Source organism: Salvelinus alpinus, chromosome 33 (assembly GCF_045679555.1).
Source record: "Salvelinus alpinus chromosome 33, SLU_Salpinus.1, whole genome shotgun sequence".
NCBI classification, from domain to species: domain Eukaryota; kingdom Metazoa; phylum Chordata; class Actinopteri; order Salmoniformes; family Salmonidae; genus Salvelinus; species Salvelinus alpinus.
In genome coordinates, this window is record NC_092118.1 from 29317229 (window position 1) to 29340371 (window position 23143).

The 23143-nt window shown below is 41.1% G+C and overlaps 1 protein-coding gene across 1 annotated transcript; it reads left to right on the top strand.

Annotated features, from left to right (window-relative positions):
- Window positions 1-6: 6 nt before the first annotated feature.
- On the top strand, window positions 7-22559 carry LOC139563283 (uncharacterized). Its single transcript, XM_071381831.1, has 21 exons — window positions 7-133; window positions 1299-1402; window positions 1601-1793; window positions 1945-2082; window positions 2173-2316; window positions 5892-6027; window positions 6121-6271; window positions 6368-6504; window positions 11861-11972; window positions 12823-12886; window positions 14643-14849; window positions 15241-15386; window positions 15518-15636; window positions 16580-16704; window positions 17612-17709; window positions 17882-18018; window positions 18569-18693; window positions 19251-19396; window positions 19555-19657; window positions 21225-21367; window positions 21913-22559. Exons 1-21 carry the CDS (start codon window positions 83-85, stop codon window positions 22037-22039), a joined length of 2706 nt encoding a protein of 901 aa, XP_071237932.1. The 5' UTR covers window positions 7-82; the 3' UTR covers window positions 22040-22559.
- Window positions 22560-23143: the final 584 nt, after the last annotated feature.

Sequence of the window (23143 nt, forward strand, 5' to 3'; positions counted from 1 at the left end):
CATTGAAAATGGAAGTGAGCTCTATGCCATATTTACACCCAAGGAGAACTTGAGACCAGCCCTGCTAGTGACACTGCAAGAAATGACTGACATGACAGGAGAGGATAATGTTCGATGCCACATCATGCTCAAGGTGAATTCATCTTTACATTGGTGTACTCTATTAGATCTGCGTTCCATACACAGATGGTTACACGTTGACTGGTGAAGTGGGGGGGAAGTTTTTTCAATGGCACATTCTGTGTTTGTTACCGTACACACTGAATTCCGGATAAAGTACAAATCAGCTGTCGCAGCCGGCCGCGACCGGGAGGTCCGTGGGGCGACGCACAATTGGCTTAGCGTCGTCCGGGTTAGGGAGGGTTTGGCCGGTAGGGATATCCTTGTCTCATCGCGCTCCAGCGACTCCTGTGGCGGGCCGGGCGCAGTGCGCGCTAACCGAGGGGGCGGGTGCACGGTGTTTCCTCCGACACATTGGTGCGGCTGGCTTCCGGGTTGGAGGCGCGCTGTGTTAAGAAGCAGTGCGGCTAGGTTGGGTTGTGCTTCGGAGGACGCATGACTTTCGACCTTCGTCTCTCCCGAGCCCGTACGGGAGTTGTAGCGATGAGACAAGATAGTAATTACTAGCGATTGGATACCACGAAAAATTGGGGAGAAAAGGGGAGAAAATTAATAAAAAAAAAAAAAAAAAAAAGTACAAATCAGCTATTACTGTAGCCTACATTTTCTCAAACCTGTGTGTATGAAAGGGTGTGATCCCTGGATTTCTTCGTAAATCATTGCTGTCCCTTATTTAAAGGTAGACTCAGCGAAATGATGTTGCCAAGAGCACCACTGCAAATATTGCGATGAGCGCGATGCAAGACTTTGCTCAAATCAAATTTTATTTGTCACATGCGCCGAATACAACAGGTGTAGACCTTTCTGTGAAATGCTTACATACAATCTCTTAATTAACCAACAATGCAGTTCAATAAATATTTACTAAATAATAAATACGATGAAATCAAAAAGTAACACAAGAAAATGACATAACAATAACGAGGCTATATACAGGGGGTACCGATACTGACTCAATGTGCGGGGGTACAGGTAGTCAAGGTAATTTTCTTTGTCACGCACAGTATCTGCGCGGGTTCCATTCACGCTGCTACAACGCGTTAGGTATGGGACCAAAACAGCTGAGAAGTTTAGCCTTGCACTCTTTAATTGACCCACTATGCTGTTTACTTTGTGCATCTACGTCATTCCTCTGAGTCTACCTTTAATAATTTTATATGAAAACTTTTCATCCACAGGGAGACTTTGAGGTCAAGGTGGACTTGGCAAGTGACACATTACGAGATCTGAGACAGAAGCTCTCTGGTGAAAGTGGAATCCCAGCACATGTCCTCCATTACAAGTAATCTTATGTTCATTAATTCATTTAATCATTAAGGAATTTGTAATACATTTGATAGCATAAAAAACACATACATTAAAAAAAAACAGCACATCTAATGTTTTGACTACTGATAGTATCAATACAACGTTTTCTTTCACACAGCATCACTAGCCATGATAAGCCATCATTATTAAGTCAATATTGATGTTTCTGCAGAAGTGAACGCGGTGGAGTTGGACAGACTTTGCTAGATTGTGGAATCAATGAGGAGTCAACTGTGAGCTTTTCTTTGTCCTCCTTCCCTGATGAGCGTCCAGACACTATGGAATTCTACTTCAATGATGTCGTACCCTCAGTGCAACAATCCCAGAAAGGACTCAGTGCTTTCTTTTCTTCACTTTATGCCATTGTGAGATATTCCAATATTTATTACACTGTCTTGTCATGTTTGACCATGCTCAGGCCAAGCGTGCAACAGGGTTCGTGCAACAGGGTTCCTTTGCTTGTCTCATTGGTTTTGACACATTCGACATTTGATGCTTTCCCCCTAATCTTTACAGGACAATAGAAAACAACGTTTTGGAGATGGATTAAACAAAGTGACTGCATACATTCGAAAGCTCAGTGGGTGCAATCCTTTGGCCCAAAGTCTGCATCAGATGTTGTACAGAAATGAGGTTGGAACAAGGACCCAGAAGGTGATATATATTTTGTCACAAAAGCATACAAATATAATATAATTTAGTATGTCCACAAATGTATTAATAAAATGTATACATTTGTTTTAGGTTGCTATCGTTGAAGGATTGTACAATCTTTTCAGAGAGCTGTTGCCAAGCCTCCACAAAAGAAGAGGTGACAAATTCATTGAAGACTCTGAGGTTTTTGAGAATGCACCAGTGTGCTGGGCCTACCTGTTATCTGAAGCAAAGGTATGCCCATTGTCTTTTGAGATGCTGTTGATTAAAACCTGTTTGGGATAGGGGGCGCTATTTTCACTTTGGGATAAAATCGTGCCCAATTTAAATGGCCCCGTACTCTATTCTAGATCGTACAATATGCATATTATTATTACTATTGGATAGAAAACACTCTCAAGTTTCTAAAACCGTTTGAATTATATCTGTGAGTAAAACAGAACTCATTTTGCAGCAAACTTCCTGTTAGGAAGTGAAAAATCTGAAATCGAGGCTCTGTTCCAGGGCCTTCCTATTCATTTGCTTGAAATCTATGGATATACAGTGGGGAGAACAAGTATTTGATACACTGCTGATTTTGCAGGTTTTCCTACTTACAAAGCATGTAGAGGTCTGTAATTTTTATCATAGGTACACTTCAACTGTGAGAGACGGAATCTAAAACAAAAATCCAGAAAATCACATTGTATGATTTTTAAGTAATTAATTTGCATTTTATTGCATGACATAAGTATTTGATCACCTACCAACCAGTAAGAATTCCGGCTCTCACAGACCTGTTAGTTTTTCTTTAAGAAGCCCTCCTGTTCTCCACTCATTACCTGTATTAACTGCACCTGTTTGAACTCGTTACCTGTATAAAAGACACCTGTCCACACACTCAATCAAACAGACTCCAACCTCTCCACAATGGCCAAGACCAGAGAGCTGTGTAAGGACATCAGGGGTAAAATGGTAGACCTGCACAAGGCTGGGATGGGCTACAGGACAATAGGCAAGCAGTTTGGTGAGAAGGCAACAACTGTTGGCGCAATTATTAGAAAATGGAAGAAGTTGAAGATGACAGTCAATCACCCTCGGTCTGGGGCTCCATGCAAGATCTCACCTCGTGGGGCATCAATGATCATGAGGAAGGTGAGGGATCAGCCCAGAACTACACGGCAGGACCTGGTCAATGACCTGAAGAGAGCTGGGACCACAGTCTCAAAGAAAACCATTAGTAACACACTACGCCGTCATGGATTAAAATCCTGCAGCGCATGCAAGGTCCCCCTGCTCAAGCCAGCGCATGTCCAGGCCCGTCTGAAGTTTGCCAATGACCATCTGGATGATCCAGAGGAGGAATGGGAGAAGATCATGTGGTCTGATGAGACAAAAATAGAGCTTTTTGGTCTAAACTCCACTCGCCCTGTTTGGAGGAAAAAGAAGGATGAGTACAACCCCAAGAACACCATCCCAACCGTGAAGCATGGAGGTAGAAACATCATTCTCTGGGGATGCTTTTCTGCAAAGGGGACAGGACGACTGCACCGTATTGAGGGGAGGATGGATGGGGCCATGTATCGCGAGATCTTGGCCAACAACCTCCTTCCCTCAGTAAGAGCATTGAAGATGGGTCGTGGCTGGGTCTTCCAGCATGACAACGACACGAAGCACACAGCCATGGCAACTAAGGAGTGGCTCCGTAAGAAGCATCTCAAGGTCCTGGAGTGGCCTAGCCAGTCTCCAGACCTGAACCCAATAGAAAATCTTTGGAGGGAGCTGAACGTCCGTATTGCCCAGAGACAGTCCCGAAACCTGAAGGATCTGGAGAAGATCTGTAGGGAGGAGTGGGCCAAAATCCCTGCTGCAGTGTGTGCAAACCTAGTCAAGAACTACAGGAAACGTATGATCTCTGTAATTGCAAACCAAGGTTTCTGTACCAAATATGAAGTTCTGCTTTTCTGATGTATCAAATACTTATGTCATGCAATAAAATGCAAATTAATTACTTAAAAATCATACAATGTGATTTTCTGGATTTTTGTTTTAGATTCCGTCTCTCACAGTTGAAGTGTACCTATGATAAAAATTACAGACCTCTACATGCTTTGTAAGTAGTAAAACCTGCAAAATCGGCAGTGTATCAAATACTTGTTCTCCCCACTGTACATGCACTTCATACGCCTTCCACTAGATGTCAACAGGCAGTGAGAGGTGAAATGGGGTGTATAGCTTGATCTGAGGTCAAACGAGAGCTCTTGGAATGACATGACCCCAAATTTCCTTTGTTTAGCAAGGCGCGGGAAGGAACCCTGGATTGCGTTCTGAAAAGCTTTCGTTATAGACGGCTAATATCTCCGGCTTTGATTTTATTTGATAAATGTGATAATATCATTGCAAAGTATGTTTTTTCAATATAGTTTTATCAGATTATTGAAAGTTTATCGTGAGTTTTGGCTTTTTCCGTTCTCTGCGTTTGTTGATGATGGACAGCTTCGCGCCACTTGGCTAGCTTTGGTTGCTAATTCGACAGGAGAAAAGGACATTCTAAAACCAAACAACGAATGTTCTGGACAAAGGACCCCTTGTACAGGATTCTGATGGAAGCTCAGCAAAAGTAGGAACCATTTATGATGTTATTTCGTATTTCTGTGGAAAATGTTTAGTACTATTTTCCGCCCTCATTGCAGGCGCTGTCTCGCTATAACGTAAGCTGTATGTCATACTAAAGTTATTTTTAGAATTCTAACACAGCGATTGCATTAAGAACTAGTGTATCTTTCATTTGCTATCCAACATGTATTTTTTAGTAAAGTTTATGATGAGTTATTTGGTCAGATTAGGTGAGTGTCAGAAATATATCCGGAAATTCTGGGAAAAAGTTGCTACGTTTTCACAATGTATAACCACGGATTTCAGCTCTAAATATGCACATTTTCGAACAAAACATAAGTGTATTGTATAACCTGATGTTATAGGACTGTCATCTGATGAAGTTTGTCAAGGTTAGTGAAAAATTATATATCTTTTGCTGTTTTTTTGCGATCGCTAACTTTTGCTGCTGATAAATGGGTTGTGTTTTTGGCTATTGTGGTAAGCTAATATAATGCTATATTGTGTTTTCGCTGTAAAACACTCATTTGCTGTACACCATGTATTTTTCATAAATGTTTTATGATGAGTATTTAGGTATTTCACGTTGGTCTCTAATTGTTCGAGCTGCTTCGGTGCTATTTGTGATTGTAGCTGCAATGTAAAACTATGATTTATACCTGAAATATGCACATTTTTCGAACAAAACATAGATTTATTGTATAACATGTTATAAGACTGTCATTTGATGAAGTTGTTTCTTGGTTAGTGACTAATTCTATCTCAATTTGGGGGTTTTGTGCAAGCTACCTGTGCTGTGAAAGAAATGTCTGTGCTTTTTTGTATTTGGTGGTGAGCTAACATAAATATACGTGGTGTTTTCGCTGTAAAACATTTAAAAAATCGAACATGTTGGCTGGATTCACAAGATGTTTATCTTTCATTTGCTGTATTGGACTTGTTAATGTGTAAAAGTGAAATATTTTGAAAAAATATTTTTTGAATTTCGCGCGCTGCCTTTTCAGTGGAATGTGGGGGGGGTTCCGTAGACAGGTTAATAAGAAGGGGCTAGACAGGTTAAAGCTGTTTCTACTGTAGCCTACTGAAACACGTTATGAAATAACTTAAATGGTGAATTGAGATAGTGCACCTAGACTTTACAGGCATAACACTGTGTACATGTATCATACAAACCCCTGTGTGATAAATACTTTTGACCTTTCTATCTACCCTAGAAAGAGAGTTCACAACATGAGGTCTATGTACCGATAGTCTTGAACTCTCAACCTGGAGAACGTTTCTGCGAACCAGTTCGAGTACCTGGGTTACCAGATGTCTTTGAAAGAGAGTATGTTCTGCAGAAAATCAAAGGTAAAACTAAACATCAGCAATCTTCAGCTTTTTTAAATAGTTTTATGTAGCATGATCTTTAATTGCATGATATACTGTTTTCCCATTGTTAAGATGGAGAGAAAATCCCAAACTGCTCTGTGGAGATCCTGACAGAGACTTCAATGTCTAGAGCCTCTGATGTTGAAAGGATTTTGCTCAGTCTGCCTCCATTCATCAAAACATTCCTTAAGTGGGCTTCATCTGGTCTTGTGACTGGCCAAAAGTATGTATGATTCCTCTTTACATTGCTTTTATCACACAATAAGTTCTATATAAATATATGTGTTGATAATAATGCTGTGTCGAATAAAAATTAAAGCTTTCAGATTGTTCTCGATGACACATTTGCCACGATGAACGAAGAAGTGAAAGAATACGTTAATCTGACAGTGACTCCAGCATTACAGTTGAAGGATGTTGGAGTATATGGGCCACGTCTCATTTTCTTGGAAGAAAGTAGGCTTTATTTTATTTATCCTTTATTTAACTAGGCAAGTCAATTAAGAACAAATTCTTATTTACAATGACGGCCTACCAAAAGGCCGTCATTGCAAGGCAGCAACACATGACAACACAGCATGGTAGCAACACAGCATAACAAAAACATGGTAGCAACACAACATGGTACGAACAGCGCAAAGGTCAAGAAGGTAGAGACAACAATACGTCACACAAAGCAGCCACAACTCTCAGTAAGAGTGTCCATGATTGAGTCTTTGAATGAAGAGATTGAGATTAAACTGTCCAGTTTGAGTGTTTGTTGCAGCCTGTTCCAGTCGCTAGCTACAGCAAACTGAAAAGAGGAGCGACCCAGGGATGTGTGTGCTTTGGGGACCTTTAACATAATGTGACTGGCAGAACGGGTGTTGTATGTGGAGGATGAGGGCTGCAGTAGATATCTCAAATAGGGGGGAGTGAGGCCTAAGAGGGTTTTATAAATAAGCATCAACCAGTGGGTCTTGCGACGGGTATACAGAGATGACCAGTTTACAGAGGAGTATAGTGTGCAGTGATGTGTCCTATAAGGAGCATTGGTGGAAAATCTGATGGCCGAATGGTAAAGAACATCTAGCCGCTCGAGAGCACCCTTACCTACCGATCTATAAATTATGTCTCCGTAATCTAGCATGGGTAGGATGGTCATCTGAATCACGGTTAGTTTGGCAGCTGGGGTGAAAGAGGAGCGATTACGATAGAGGAAACCAAGTCTAGATTTAGCCTGCAGCTTTTTCTTTATCTTTTTTCACCTTTATTTAACCAGGTAGGCTAGTTGAGAACAAGTTCTCGTTTACAACTGCGACCTGGCCAAGATAAAGCATAGCAGTGTGAACAGACAACAACACAGAGTTACACATGGAGTAAACAATAAACAAGTCAATAACACAGTAGGGGAAAAAATGAGTCTATATACATTGTGTGCAAAAGGCATGAGGAGGTAGGCAAAAAATAGGCCATAGGAGCGAATAATTACAATTTAGCAGATTAACACAGGAGTGATAAATCATCAGATGATCATGTGCAAGTAGAGATACTGGTTTGCAAAAGAGCAGAAAAGTAAATAAATAAAAACAGTAAGGGGATGAGGTAGGTAAATTGGGTGGGCTGTTTACAGATGGACTATATACAGCTGCAGCGATCCGTTAGCTGCTCAGATAGCAGATGTTTAAAGTTGGTGAGGGAAATAAAAGTCTCCAACTCCAGCGATTTTTGCAATTCGTTCCAGTCACAGGCAGCAGAGAACTGGAAGGAAAGGCGGCCAAATGAGGTGTTGGCTTTTGGGATGATCAGTGAGATATACCTGCTGGAGCGCGTGCTACGGGTGGGTGTTGTTATCGTGACCAGTGAACTGAGATAAGGCGGAGCTTTACCTAGCATGGACTTATAGATGACCTGGAGCCAGTGGGTCTGGCGACGAATATGTAGCGAGGGCCAGCCGACTAGAGCATACAGGTCGCAGTGGTGGGTGGTATAAGGTGTTTTAGTAACAAAACGGATGGCACTATGATCAACTGCATCTAGTTTGCTGAGTAGAGTATTGGAAGCTATTTTGTAGATGACATCGCCGAAGTCGAGGATCGGTAGGATAGTCAGTTTTACTAGGGTAAGTTTTGCGGCGTGAGTGAAGGAGGCTTTGTTGCGAAATAGAAAGCCGATTCTTGATTTGATTTTGGATTAGAGATGTTTAATATGAGTCTGAAGGAGAGTTTACAGTCTAGCCAGACACCTAGGTATTTATAGATGTCCACATATTCTAGGTCGGAACCGTCCAGGGTGGTGATGCTAGTCAGGCAGCGAACGGTTGAAAAGCATGCATTTGGTTTTACTAGCGTTTAAGAGCAGTTGGAGGCCACGGAAGGAGTGTTATATGGCATTGAAGCTCGTTTGGAGGTTAGATAGCACAGTGTCCAAGGAAGGGCCAGAAGTATACAGAATGGTGTCGTCTGCGTAGAGGTGGATCAGGGAATCGCCCGCAGCAAGAGCAACATCATTGATATATACAGAGAAAAGAGTCGGCCCGAGAATTGAACCCTGTGGTAACCCCATAGAGACTGCCAGAGGACAATGATTTGATATGTGCTGAGAGAAGGAGAGTGCACCGTCTAGCCATACTCCCAAGTACTTGTATGAGGTGACTACCTTAAACTCTAAACCCTCAGAGGTAGTAATAACACCTGTGGGAAGAGGGGCATTCTTCTTACCAAACCACATGACCTTTGTTTTGGAGGTGTTCAGAACAAGGTTAAGGGTAGAGAAAGCTTGTTGGACAATAAGAAAGCTTTGTTGTAGAGCATTTAACACAAAACTAGGGAGGGGCCAGCTGAGTATAAGACTGTATCATCTGCATATAAATGGATGAGAGAGCTTCCTACTGCCTGAGCTATGTTGTTGATGTAAATTGAGAAGAGCGTGGGGCCTAGGATTGCGCCTTGGCGTACTCCCTTGGTGACAGGCAGTGGCTGAGACAGCAGATTTTCTGACTTTACACCTCACTCTTTGAGAGAGGTAGTTAGCAAACCAGGCCAAAGACCCCTCAGAGACATCAATACTCCTTAGCCGGCCCACAAGAATGGAATGGTCTACCGTATCAAAAGCTTTGGCCAAGTCAATAAAAATAGCAGCTCAATATTGCTTAGAATCAAGGGCAATGGTGACATCATTGAGGACCTTTAAGGTTGCAGTGACACGTCCATAACCTGAGCGGAAACCAGATTGCATATCCAAGAGAATACTATAGACATCAAGAAAGCCAGTCAGTTGATTATTGACAAGATTTTCCAACACTTTTGATAAACAGGGCAAAATAGAAATAGGATCAGCTTGATCTCCCCCTTTAAATAAAGGACAAACTGTGGCTGCCTTCCAAGCAATGGGAACCTCCCCAGGAAAGGAGAGACAGGTTTAAAAGGTTGGAGATAGGCTTGGCGATGATAGGGGCAGCAACCTTAAAGAAGAAAGGGTCTAAACCATCTGACCCAGATGTTTTTCTGGGGTCAAGTTTAAGTAGCTCATTTAGCACCTCGGACTCAGTGACTGCCTGCAGGGAGAAACTTTGTAGCAGGGCAGGGGAAAAAGAGGGAGAAGCATCGGGAATAGTCGCATTAGAAGGGGTGGAAGATGAGGAAATGTTGGGCGGGCAAGGAGGCATGGCTGAGTCAAATAGGAATCCTGACTTAATGAAGTGGTGATTAAAGAGCTCAGCCATGTGCTTCTTGTCAGTAACAACCACATCATCAACATTAAGGGACATGGGCAGTTGTGAGGAGGAGGGTTTATTCTCCAGTTCTTTAACCGTTTTCCAGAACTTCTTGGTTAGACCCACAAAGAGAGAACTGCTCCTTAAAGTAACTAACTTTGGCCTTCCGGATAGCCTGAGTGCACTTATTTCTTATTTGCCTGAACGAGAGCCAGTCAGCTTGAGTATGCATGTGCCGAGCCTTTCACCAAATGCAATTCTTGAGGTGGAGTAACTCTGCAAGATCACGGTCGAACCAGGGGCTGAACCTGTTTTATTCTCATTTTCTTTATGGGGGCGTGTTTGTTAACAATACCACGGAAAATATCAAAAAAGAAGGTCCAAGCGTCTTCGACAGAGGGGATCAAGCTGATTCTATTCCATTTCACAGAGGCCAGTTCATGAAGGAAAGCTTGCTCATTAAAGTTTTTTAGCAAGCGTCTATGACAAATCAGGACAGGTCTTTTCACTGAGCAGCCATTACGAATACAGGCTGTAAAACAGTGATCACTAAGGTCATTACAGAAAACACCAGACTGATACCTATCAGGATTATTTGTGAGGATAACATCAAGGAGAGTAGCCTTTTTCTGGGTGTTTGGTGTCATACGTTGTGGGATTGTTGATAATCTGAGAAATATTTAGGGAGTCTCATTGCTTTAGGACTTGGTCAGGTGGTTTAAGCATGTCCCAGTTTAGGTCACCTAGCAGGACAAATTCAGGCCTAGTCTAAGGGGCCAGGAGAGAGCTTAGGGCAGGTAGGGTACAGGCCGGTGCTGATGGAGGATGATGGCACCCAGCAACAGTCAACAAAGAACTATTTGAAAGTTTAATGCTTAAAACGAGCAAATCAAATTGTTTGGGGACAGACTTGGTGGAGACAACCGAGCACTGAAGGTGATCCTTGGTAAAGATTGACACTCCCCCACCTTTGGAAGATCTGTCTTACTGAAAAAGGTTATAGCCAGAAAGGTTAACATCAGTATTCAAAACACTCTTTCTTAACCACATTTCAGTAATTACCAACACATCTGGATTGGAGCTGTGAACTCACACTTGATCCATTTAGGTAATAAGCTTCTAGTGTTAACGTGCAGAAAACCCAGGCTTTTACGAGAGCAGAAATCAGTGAAGCAGATATCAGAGCACAAGTCAGAATTGGGGCTAGCAGCTGTAGATGGGCCAGGGTGTACATGCACATTCCAGATATCATCAACAGTAATACAATCAAGGCACGGCAGAGGACAGGGAGAGCTCTGCAGTGCTGATTTATGACATCTGAATGTGCATCAGATGACAACAAGATCATATTGTACAGCAATTTCATCAGGTAACATGAATACAAAGCCGGCGAGAGGTGGCTAGAATAGGATGGGAGGCCAAAAGTCTGTAACCAATAGAGAGTCAGAGTCCCGAGTCTGGGAACAAACATAGTCTGTCCCACAGTTGGGTAAAGAAAGTTTGTAGTCAACAAAGTACTGGGCCTTGTTTCCTAATGTATCAGGGACGTTCCGTTTGAATTTGGCCAATGTTTTAGATATTCCTGCAATAATCTATTTAAATGTCCTTAGGGGGAAGGATGTTAGCATAAATTTGCATATCTAAAATAATTATTGGGAAATAATTAACTCAAGTTATCCAATGTGTGATATTTTGGACTGAACCCAGGCCTCTTGAAGGACGCCTCATAGTCTGTGTTGGTGTCATTTCAAGTTTTATTGTCATGTTCACAAGTACAGGGACATGACTTAATTGCGAGCTCTTTACCAACAATGCAGTAATCAATATCAGTAGTACTATAAAGTCAAGTAGAACAAAAAAACACAATAAATATTTGAAACACTTGAAACTTTACTGTGTGCTCTGAAACATAATTAGTGTTTATATTTTTGAGTGGGCTCTACTTATTTATGAGTTATGATCCGTTTTAGAAGAATATAAACGTTACCGCCTCGGCGGTCTCGTTATTGTGAAAGCTGGACTAATATCGTCATTTGGTTGTCATCTAATGATTGGTTGCAGGTTGTTTTTGGAGAAATAATAGTTTGTTGTATTTTAACAAATGCCTCTCCTTGACAGATAACCTTGGTGTTTACATCTGTAAACAAAAAGGATCTCCTCAGGATATCAACGTTTTTGATTGCTTAGCTATGAAATTCAAAACGTTGAATGTGGACGAGTTGGCAAATGCGTAAGTACCTCCATCTGAAAATGTGCCAAATACTTTGTTTGTGATGACATGAAGCATCACAATAACTGGTGGGCTGTTCATGAAAAAAAACATTTGATCAATTCATGAACTGAACTATCTTCTTCATCAAACTTCTGGTCTTAAAGTTGGAATCCTTCCTTGAAACAATAACAAAGCAGTCACCTGCCTGTGTTTTGGTACAAAGCTGAGGGATGGGCCTGGAGTAATGTAACTACTCTCAAATTCAAAGCGAGTGCTATGTATGGATGGAATAACCATCCATGACATCAAAAGGATAGTTTTAACCATGTTCTGAGGCTATACAGTATTTGTTCACATTTATTTTTTAAATTTTGTTTACATTGTTTTACTCCCAATCTCATATGTTGGGTTCAGATGGGATACGACAGTTGAACTACGCTCATAAGGCATTTATAAGTTACATTTTTCACAAATAAATGTGTATATATCATTAATTGATGAGTCCAAAAATGGATGGAGCATCTAATGATTCTAGCTTTTAGCCTGTTCTACCTCATCCTGTTAAAGTGTAATGGACATGAAAAGTGAAATGTGCTTTGCTAATCTTCAGACTTGCAAAATGCTGTATAATGTAGGTTATCTGGCAGCATAACCAGATTCATTATTTCAAAGCTGGGGTACAGGGCTGAATGGCTTTAATAATGAACAAATCAAGTGCACTACAGTCCATAATACATTTTATCTATGGAAACTCAATAGAGTGGGTTCTATTTCTATGGTAAACTTGTTGCAGCTACAGCTCATAATGCCAGACGTGATGTTCCATGTCCCTTTTATTCCTGATGGGATGTTTTTCATTTCTCTTCAGAATGAGAGACATCAGAAGTGACCTGACCTTCATGACCACCAGGACTCCTAAAGAGGCCATACTGGTAATTCAAGATATTGTGATATATATCATACATGTTTGTGATAATGAAGATAATTAATATAATTAATGATATACACTACCGGTAAAAAGTTTTAGAACACCTATTCATTCAAGGGTTTTTCTTAATTTTTTACTATTTTCTACATTGTAGAATAATAGTGAAGGCATCAAAACTATTAAATAGCACACATGGAATCATGTAGTAACCAAAAAAGTGTTAAACAAATCAAAATAGATTTTATATTATTCAAAGTAGCCACCCTTTGCCTTGATGACAGCTTTGTACACTCTTGGCATTCTCTCAACCAGCTTCATGAGGTAGTCACCTGGAATGCATTTCAATTAACAGGTGTGCCTTCTTAACAGTTAATTTGTGGAATTTCTTTCCTTCTTAATGTGTTTGAGCCAATCAGTTATGTTGTGACAAGGTAGGGGCGGTATACAGAAGATAGCCCTATTTGGTAAAAAACTGACAGTCCATCATTACTTTAAGACATGAAGGCCAGTCAATATGGAAAATTTTCAAGAACTTTGAACGTTTCTTCAAGTGCAGTTGCAAAAGACATCAAGCGCTATGATGAAACTGGCTCTCATGAGGACCGCCACAGGAATAGAAGACCCAGAGAAAGTTACCAGCCTCAGAAATTGCAGCCCAAATAAATGCTTCACAGAGTTCAAATAACAGACACATCTCAACATCAACTGTTCAGAGGAGACTGTGTGAATCAGGCCTTCATGGTCCACTACTAAAGAACACCAATAAGAAGAAGAAACTTGCTTGGGCCAAGAAACATGAGCAATGGACATTAGACCGATGGAAATATGTCCTTTGGTCTGGAGTCCAAATTGGAGATTTTTGGTTCCAACCTCCGTGTCTTTGTGAGACTCGGTGTGGGTGAATGGATGATCTCCGCATGTGTATTTCCCACCGTAAAGCATGGAGGAGGAGGTGTTATGGTGTGGGGGTGCTTTGCTGGTGACACTGTCTGTGATTTATTTAGAATTCAAGGCACATTTAACCAGCATGGCTACCACAGTATCCTGTAGCGATACACCATCCCATGTGGTTTGGGCTTAGTGGGACTATCATTTGTTTTTCAACAGGACAATGACCCAACACACCTCCAGGCTGTGTAAGGGTTATTTTACCAAGAAGGAGAGTGATGGTGTGCTGCATCAGATGATCTGGCCTCCACAATCCCCCGACCTCAACCAAATTGAGATGGTTTGGGATGAGTCGGACCACAGAGTGAAGGAAAATAAGCCAACAAGTGCTTAGCGTATGTGGGAACTCCTTCAAAACTGTTGGAAAAGCATTCCAGGTGAAGCTGGTTAAGAGAATGCCAAGAGTGTGCAAAGCTGTCATCAAGGCAAAGGGTGGCTATTTGAAGAATCTCAAATATAAAATATATTTTGATTTATTTAACACTTTTTTTGGTTACTAAATGATTCCATATATGTTATTTCATAGTTTTGATGTCTTCACTATTATTCTACAATGTAGAAAATAGTAAAAAATAAAGAAAAACCCTTGAATGAGTATTAATTGACACTTGGCAAGTTTGACCCCCTGCTATGGCTCAAATTATGAGATGTAGGCAAACACCAAGCAGCCCATGGTCTTACAGATGGATACCTTGAATGATAAAGATGATAGCCAAAAATGATCCATGTTGATGTAACAAAGTTATATAATAGTTAGATTATCTCCTCCGTTTTGTTATAGCTAAATAATACTTCTCCATGCAACCTTTTAGGTGCTAATGGATTCAAGCTCCTCCATGAATGAGACATGCTATGATTCCGATGACAAAATAACACGGTTGGATGCTGTTAAACAGCTCTTCGATAACTTCGCAACTAGAAGCATGGCGTACAATTTTCATCATGTCATTGGCTTGGTGAAGTTTGACTCATCAGTTAAAACTCTCCACACATTTACAGAGACTCTGGAGACCTTCAAGGTAAATATATTTTCTAATTTCTATTTTATGAATGCAAAATAGCGACGGGGGTGATTTCAATAAGATCCATTCAAGTACTTACTGTACTGAGATCACATACGTACTCCCCTCAGACCTGTTTTAAAGACTGAAACTGAGACTCAGCAATATGATGTTGCCACGAGCAGCACTGTACATGTTACAGAGGAGCGTGATGCACTACGATGCACTCAGAGGATCTGCATGTGTATGGAGGCGCTTCAAATGGTCCCCATGTTGTAGTTTATGTGTGCGTTGCTGACGCTACCGCTCAATCAGGGAGTTTGTGGCATTCATGATATCATTCTTTAGCATGCATCTGCAAACGTCACATAATATTAGAGATATTAGTAGATATTTTTGGCACTTACAGGAACACGTACACAATCTGGAGGCCAATGGATGCACTGTGCTGTATGATGCCTTGAAACGTGGCATGTCTCAACTGAAAAAAGTTGGAGAGCAATTTCCAGACTGCAGACTTCGCATCATATGTCTCACAGATGGGAATGATGATGGGTAAATAGAATGATACTTTTTCAGTGTGTAAAACAGTGATTACCTTGACATTACATTCATTGCGTTAACACAAAGGTAATGTTCGATTGGATTGATTAATAATTAATAATAGTTAATAATTCTATCCGTAGATCAATGACTGAACCAGATGCTGTCACAACCAAGCTGATGAGCCTGAACATTGTTGTTGATGCCATCGTTGTTGGAAAGGTGGACAACAACGTTCTGCGTGGAATCAGCAATGCAACAGGTACTGTATAATGTGTAAAGAGATTCTGGTTTATATCCCAGCAGTGGACGTACGCCATCATCATGATGTCTTCTTGTGGCTGAAATATGGACGCAGAATCAGAATGAATGCATTTTGTCGAATCATTGCTCATTGTTATATCATTTTGGCCTGACTGCACACAAGAACTCAAGCAAAACATTAAATGTTTTGACATGAAGTTTACTGCAGTTGGGATAAAAAAAAATTGAAGGAAAAGTGTTTCGTGTCAGTATTCAATATTACAGTATATCATAATATTACAGTTTATCATAATATAGATGACAATTGACATTAAAGTATATTTTGTAACAGGGTTGTAAAGAGTTTAAAATCTGTACGTACTTCGTTTCTAAATCACTAGTGGTGGGGTTTTCATTTTGATGCATCCTTTTACAGCCAGTTTGCATTCCCTTGGAAGTTTGAATTGCATTTGGTTAAATGAAGATGACAGCAGTCTACAGTCTAATAAAATGTGAGGCAGCCATTGGGTGTTTTTAGAGGGCCTACATAACAATGTCCTATTTTATACATATTTGCTTCAAGTAATAACAATGAAGCAACTGAATCCACTTCATGTCTTTTAGGAGGGTGATGTTTCAAACCATCCATGTCTTGTAGGAGGGTGTTGTTTCAAACCATCCATGTCTTGTAGGAGGGTGTTGTTTCAAACCATCCATGTCTTTTAGGAGGGTGTTGTTTCAAACAATCCATGTCTTTTAGGAGGGTGTTGTTTCAAACCATCCATGTCTTTTAGGAGGGTGTTGTTTCAAACCATCCATGTCTTTTAGGAGGGTGATGTTTCAACCCATCCATGTCTTAGGAGGGTGATGTTTCAAACCATCCATGTCTTTTAGGAGGGTGATGTTTCAAACCATCCATGTCTTTTAGGGGGGTGTTGTTTCAAACCATCCATGTCTTTTAGGGGGGTGTTGTTTCAAACCAGAGACGAGTAAAGCTGGTCTGAAGCTTTTTGAAATGGAAACTGTTCTGTCTTTGGAGATGAGGAAGCTGAAGAAGAAATTGGACCCATCCCGCATTAGGAGCGAGGTACGATCTATTAAACAAAAACTATTCAAATAGGACAAATGTTTCCATATATTCTTAATAAAATAATACGATTCTTGTTCTTTATTTTACTGTTATTATTATCTATCCTGATGCCTAGTCACTTTACCCTGTCTTTATGTACATATCTACCTCAAATACCTCGTGCCCCTGTACATTGATCTGGTACTTCCTGTATATAGTTCCATTCTTGTGTATTTTATTCCTCTTGTGTTACTATCTGTATGATTTTTTTAAACTTTGCATCGTTGGGAAGGGCTCGTAAACAAACATTTTACTGTAAAGTTGCATGTGACGGGCCTCCCGGGTGGCGCAGTGGTCTAGAGCACTGCATCGCAGTGCTATGCTGCGCCACCAGAGTCTGGGTTCGCGCCCAGGCTCTGTCGCAGCCGGCCGCGACCGGGAGGTCCGTGGGGCGACGCACAATTGGCTTAGCGTCGTCCGGGTTAGGGAGGGTTTGGCCGGTAGGGATATCCTTGTCTCATCGCGCTCCAGCGACTCCTGTGGCGGGCCGGGCGCAGTGCGCGCTAACCGAGGGGGGCGGGTGCACGGTGTTTCCTCCGACACATTGGTGCGGCTGGCTTCCGGGTTGGAGGCGCGCTGTGTTAAGAAGCAGTGCGGCTTGGTTGGGTTGTGCTTCGGAGGACGCATGACTTTCGACCTTCGTCTCTCCCGAGCCCGTACGGGAGTTGTAGCGATGAGACAAGATAGTAATTACTAGCGATTGGATACCACGAAAATTGGGGAGAAAAGGGGATAAAAATTAAAATAAAAAATAAAAAAAGTTGCATGTGACAAATACATATTTATATCAAATCAAATAAAGTGTAAGTTAATAACATTGATCTTAAAACGAATTGTACTGAACAATGCTCATTTGCCTGTACAGAGCATTCTAGTTGCTCTCTTCGCCAACCGGGGTTATGATGAGAAGCCAGAGGTTGCTCTGCCAAGTGGACTAAACGATAAAGTGACTGGGACAGAGAAGTACGAGCAGTTCCATTATCAGCATGTCATTCTGGGATGACAGAGTCATTTACTTCCACTACTAATTTACTATTCTAGTAAACCACTATTCTGCTCAAGAAGCATTTATTTAATGTTGAAATTGAGGTAAACTACTGTATTGCTCTAACAAAATGAATATGTCACAAAATAGTGCATTGAAAAAGAAGATCCAGGAATCCAAGAGCAGTCGCTTTTTGGAGAAGGACAAACGCCTTCTGGAAGAGCTGAAGAGCCTGCACTGTGACCCACACCCATTCTGCACTGTTTTGCCTTCAGAGTCAGACTTTAGTAAGTAAACATTATTGGGATATTGTGTACTAAGTGTTATTGATCTAACACTTAGTATAAATATACTTTTTATAATGCTTTATAAGAACATTGTTAATGCTTGTTATAAACTGGGTGGTTCAAGTCCTGATTGCTGATTGGATGATAGCCGTGGTATATCAGACAGTATACCACTGGTATGATAAAACATGTATTTTTACTGCTCTAATTACATTGGTAACCAGTTTATAATAGCAATAAGGCACCTCGGGTTTGTGATATATGGCCAATATACCACGGCTAAGGGCTGTATCCAGGCACTCTGTATTGCGTCGTGCGTAAGAACAGCCCTTAGCCGTGGCATATTGGCCATATACAACACCCCCTCGGGCCTTATTGCTTGAATATAGTCTACATGGACCATGACCGTAACAGCCTCAAGTTATTGGTTTGTTTCACTGTAAAGTGTTCAAATCAACTTCCCATCCACATGACCAGTTGGTTATTATTTGAATCATTTTGCACAATATTGTCTAAAACATTTAACCCCTGTGATTCCATACCTATTCAGCGTTTTGGAAGATTCTCATGCAAGGCCCCCCTGAAACACCTTATGAGGATGGAGTCTTTGAGCTGTACTGTCAGTTTGGGGCTGACTACCCCGTCAAACCTCCACTTGTGCGCTTTGTCACACCTGTATCCTTCTATACAATGAATACATGAAGACAGTGTATTGATTTTTATTACCTAAGTCATACATTTTCAAATTCTATCCAGTTGATTGATGCTTTTTTTCATTTTATATATTTTTTGTATTTTACCCAATTTCGATCTTGTCTCATCGCTGCAACTCCCCAACGGGCTTGGGAGGCAAGTCATGCGTCCTCTGAAACATGACCCGCCTAACCGCGCTTCTTAACACCCACCCGCTTAACCCGGAAGCCCGCCGCACCAATGTGTCGGAGGAAACACTTCAACTGACTACCGAAGTCAGCCTGCAGGCGCCCGGCCTACCACAAGGAGTTGCTAGAGCGCGATGAGCCAAGTAAAGCACCCCCCCGGGCCAAACCCTCCCCTAACCCGGACGACGCTGCGCCAATTGTGCGCCACCCTATGGGATTCCCGATCACGACTGGTTGTGATACAGCCTGGGATTGAACCCGGGTCTGTAGTGACTCCTCTAGCACTGCGATGCATTGCCTTAGACCACTGCTCACTCGGGAGGCCATGAAAAATCCTTAATGTGGACAAAGGTGTACCACTGCAACATAAACAGTGTGGGTCGTATCTGCCACAACATATTTGACCGCAGCTACAACGCTCACATAACCATGAGAGAGATCTTGGATGCTGTATATGGAGTGCTCATCGTTCCTGAACCCCAAGATCCACTGGACAGGTTGGCTTCACGTTATTTGATGACCACACTGAATACAAGAGTGGTGTTAACTCTGATTCTAAAAGGAAAAGTAGGAAATAGTGCATTATATTTATTAGTATGTAGTATATTGAATTCATATACCTACATTTTATCTGAATGAAAATGTCTTGTAAAAGTATTTTGGCAGAGGAATACCTGACCAGCAGATGCAAGTATGAAGAAGAGGCCAAGAAAAACACAGAGGAAGTTGCAGGCCATTCATTGGATGACATGGAGAAGGTGAATGCACTTGTCTAATTATGTTAATTTTTGTAAGCTCTGCTACATCTTTTATTAGGGGTGCTTGTGTGTAAAACGAGGTGGATTCACTTCTCAGACATTTCCGTGTAAAACTGACATATCACAGTCTACGTCAGTGGTTCCCAAACTTTTTATTTTCCCGTACCCCTTCAAACATTCAACCTCCAGCTGCGTACCACCTCTAGCACCAGGGTCAGTGCACTCTCAAATGTTGTTTTTTGCCGTCATTGTGTAAGCCTTACACACACACACTATACGATTTATACGACACACACACACTATACGACCTTTATTAAACATAAGAATGAGTGAGTTTTTGTCACAACCCGGCTCGTGGGAAGTGACAAAGAGCTCTTATAGGACCAGGGCACAAATAAGGGCACATTTTCACTGTAGTGTCCAGAATGTCTTTCAAGCTGTCCGGCATTCCCTTGGCAGCAAGAGCCTCTCGGTGGATGCTGCAGTGTACCCAAGTGGCGTCGGGAGCAACTGCTTGCACTCGCGTTACCACTCCACTATGTCTCCCTGTCATGGCTTTTGCGCCATCAGTACAGATACCAACACATGTTGACCACCAAAGTCCATTTGATGTCCAAAGTCCAAAGCTGTCCAGTACTTAAAAAATATCCTCTCATGTTGTCCTGGTTTCCAGTGATTTGCAGAAGAGGATGTCTTCCTTAATTGACCCCCATAAACGTAACGGACATTTACCTGGAGCTGTGCCAGGCCCGCCACGTCTGTTGACTCAGTCAGCTGTAACACATATAATTCACTGGCTTGTATGCGAAGGAGTAATTGTTTCATAACATCTCCTGCCATGTAACTGATGCGCCGTGAAACAGTGTTGTTTGATGAAGGCATTGTCTGTATAGTTTTTTGGACCTTTTCCCCCAGCATTGTCCCAGCCATATCCGCGGCAGAAGGAAGAATTAAGTCCTCCACAATAGTATGGGGTTTGCCTGTCCTAGCCACTCGGTAGCTCACCATATAAGACGCTTCTAGCCCCTTCTTATTAATGGTATCTGTTACTTTTATACATGTTTTACTACTCGAAAGTCGTCTTAATTCTCGCTCAAAAACTCCCATGGCTTATTTTTTTAATTGTCATGTTTCATTTCTAAATGTCTGCGCAAGAGTGAAGGTTTCCCGCGAGAGAGTAACGGTTAATGTGATCGGATGTTAATTATTTGACTAGGATACCTGTATTTGACATTGTGTTGTTATTTTGCTGAACACTAGATGGTTTAATGTTATTTTTGGCAGTGAAAACGAGGCTACTTAGGCGAGAAAAAAACCTCACCCAAATGTATAGTCCCGTTGGAAAATATAAATGGACTGTTTGAAAATGTGAAGAATCCTTTTTTAATTTTTTTTACGTGAATCACATTTTTATTTTGCGTACCCCCGACGGCATTTGTACGCGTACCCCAGTTTGGGAATACCTGGTCTACGTTACCAGTTTCTCAGATACATTTATTTTAACAGCAACCCTTTTAATGTAACAGTTTATTCAGGGTATGATAATCTTTTCCTTTTAAATTTACAGGAATTGTTGGGTGAAGAGTTGACTGAGAAGTTCATACCCTCACACTTGATTTGTCCACTAACCAACAAGATGTTTGTTGACCCAGTGAAGAACCAGGAGGGAACAGTGTACGAGCGAAAGGCCATTGAGAAACATCTGAAGAGGTAAGCTGGTTATTATTCATGTCGTTATTTATGATTCATAATTAACGTGTTGCTTTTATAAAGTAATTTGTTTAAACACAGGCCACATTCATGTAATTCTTAATTCTTTCCTTACTTAGATTTATGTGTATTTGAGTATATGTTGTGAAACTGTTAGATATTACTGCACTGTCGGAGCTAGAAGCACAAGCATTTCGCAACACCCGCAATAACATCTGCTAAACACGTGTATGTGACCAATAACATTTGATTTGTATTAATTGTGGGCTCAAATATTAGCAAATGACTGTTAGTTTATTTATAAAATACATTTTTCTCATCCCTTGCGTGCAGAACTGAAATAACACATTGCTAGCAACTATGTGACAGTTTGGTGTCAGTAGTTTTTGTGTCTTATTGCAATAGGCTTAGACATTTAACTGATTGACAATTCTTCAAACAGGAAAGTCTTCGCCTACTGTAAACATTTAAAATGAATTAACTAATTAAATGAATTATTTGACCACTTTTTTGAGAATGGTTTACTGTCTTCCCAACTTTTACAGGACATGGCTTGGAACTGATCCCAAAACAAACAAGTTACTGACATTAACTGACCTCAAGCCATACCAAGACATGAGAAAAATGGCGAGGGACTATCGCAAACAGCAAATTCAGGAGACAGATGTTTAAAACACAATGTGGTTGCCAAAATGTAGCATTCCTGCCTTGTAGCCTACACATTTTGGTGAAACATGATGATGACGTTGGAACTAACGTTGAAGTATGCTAACAATTGTATGTAACTGATATTTGTACTGACATTTTCTAGAGGGAATAGGTCTTCATTTTCTTGGGGTTTGTACTTGATTATAAACTGGGGGGTTCAAGCCCTGAATACTGCAGCCGTGGTATATCATACCGTATACCACGTGTATGACAAAACATTTATTTTTACTGCTCTAATTACATTGGTAACCAGTTTATAATAGCAATAAGGCCAGGGGTTTGTGGTATATGGCCAATATACCACGGCTAAGGGCTGTATCCAGGCACTCTGCGTTGCGTCATGCTTAAAAACAGCCCTTAGCCATTGTATATTGGCCAAATACCACACCTCCTCGTGCATTATTGCTTAATTATAGCCCACTTCATGTGTAGCTAATTAAGAATCATATCCATGGCCAATTCCTATTAAACTTTTGTCAAAAAACGGTTGAATTTTTGCATTTAAAATGGGTTTTGTATAGTAATTACATAATGAATATACAATTAATATATTAGTTACACAATTTGAAAACTAGTAGATTCCGCACTCCACACACACGTACATTGTAATATTGTTGTATATTGGTATTATACATTTTGTATTGTAGAATGTAGTGGTGTAATAATGTTATATGATGTACTGTTTTATCTTTTGTTTTGTATGTGATGTAAGTGCTTTAATGTGTTTGGACACCAGGAAGAGTAGCTGCTGCCTTGGCAGGAACTAATGGGGATCCATAATAAACCCCAGGAAGAGTAGCTGCTGCCTTGGCAGAAACTAATGGGGATCCATAATAAACCACAGGAAGAGTAGGTGCTGCCTTGGCATGAACTAATGGGGGTCCATAATAAACCCCAGGAAGAGTAGCTGCTGCCTTGGCAGGAACTAATGGGGATCCATAATAAACCCCAGGAAGAGTAGCTGCTGCCTTGGCAGAAACTAATGGGGATCCATAATAAACCACAGGAAGAGTAGGTTCTGCCTTGGCAGGAACTAATGGGGATCCATAATAAACCCCAGGAAGAGTA

Coding starts and splice junctions, on each gene's coding strand:
- LOC139563283 (XM_071381831.1), top strand. CDS start 83: ATGACTGACATGACAGGAGAGGATAATGTTCGATGCCACATCATGCTC. Junction 16,705..17,611: donor CATCCCGCATTAGGAGCGAG/GTACGATCTATT, acceptor TTGCCTGTACAG/AGCATTCTAGTTGCTCTCTT. Junction 17,710..17,881: donor AAAGTGACTGGGACAGAGAA/GTACGAGCAGTT, acceptor GTCACAAAATAG/TGCATTGAAAAAGAAGATCC.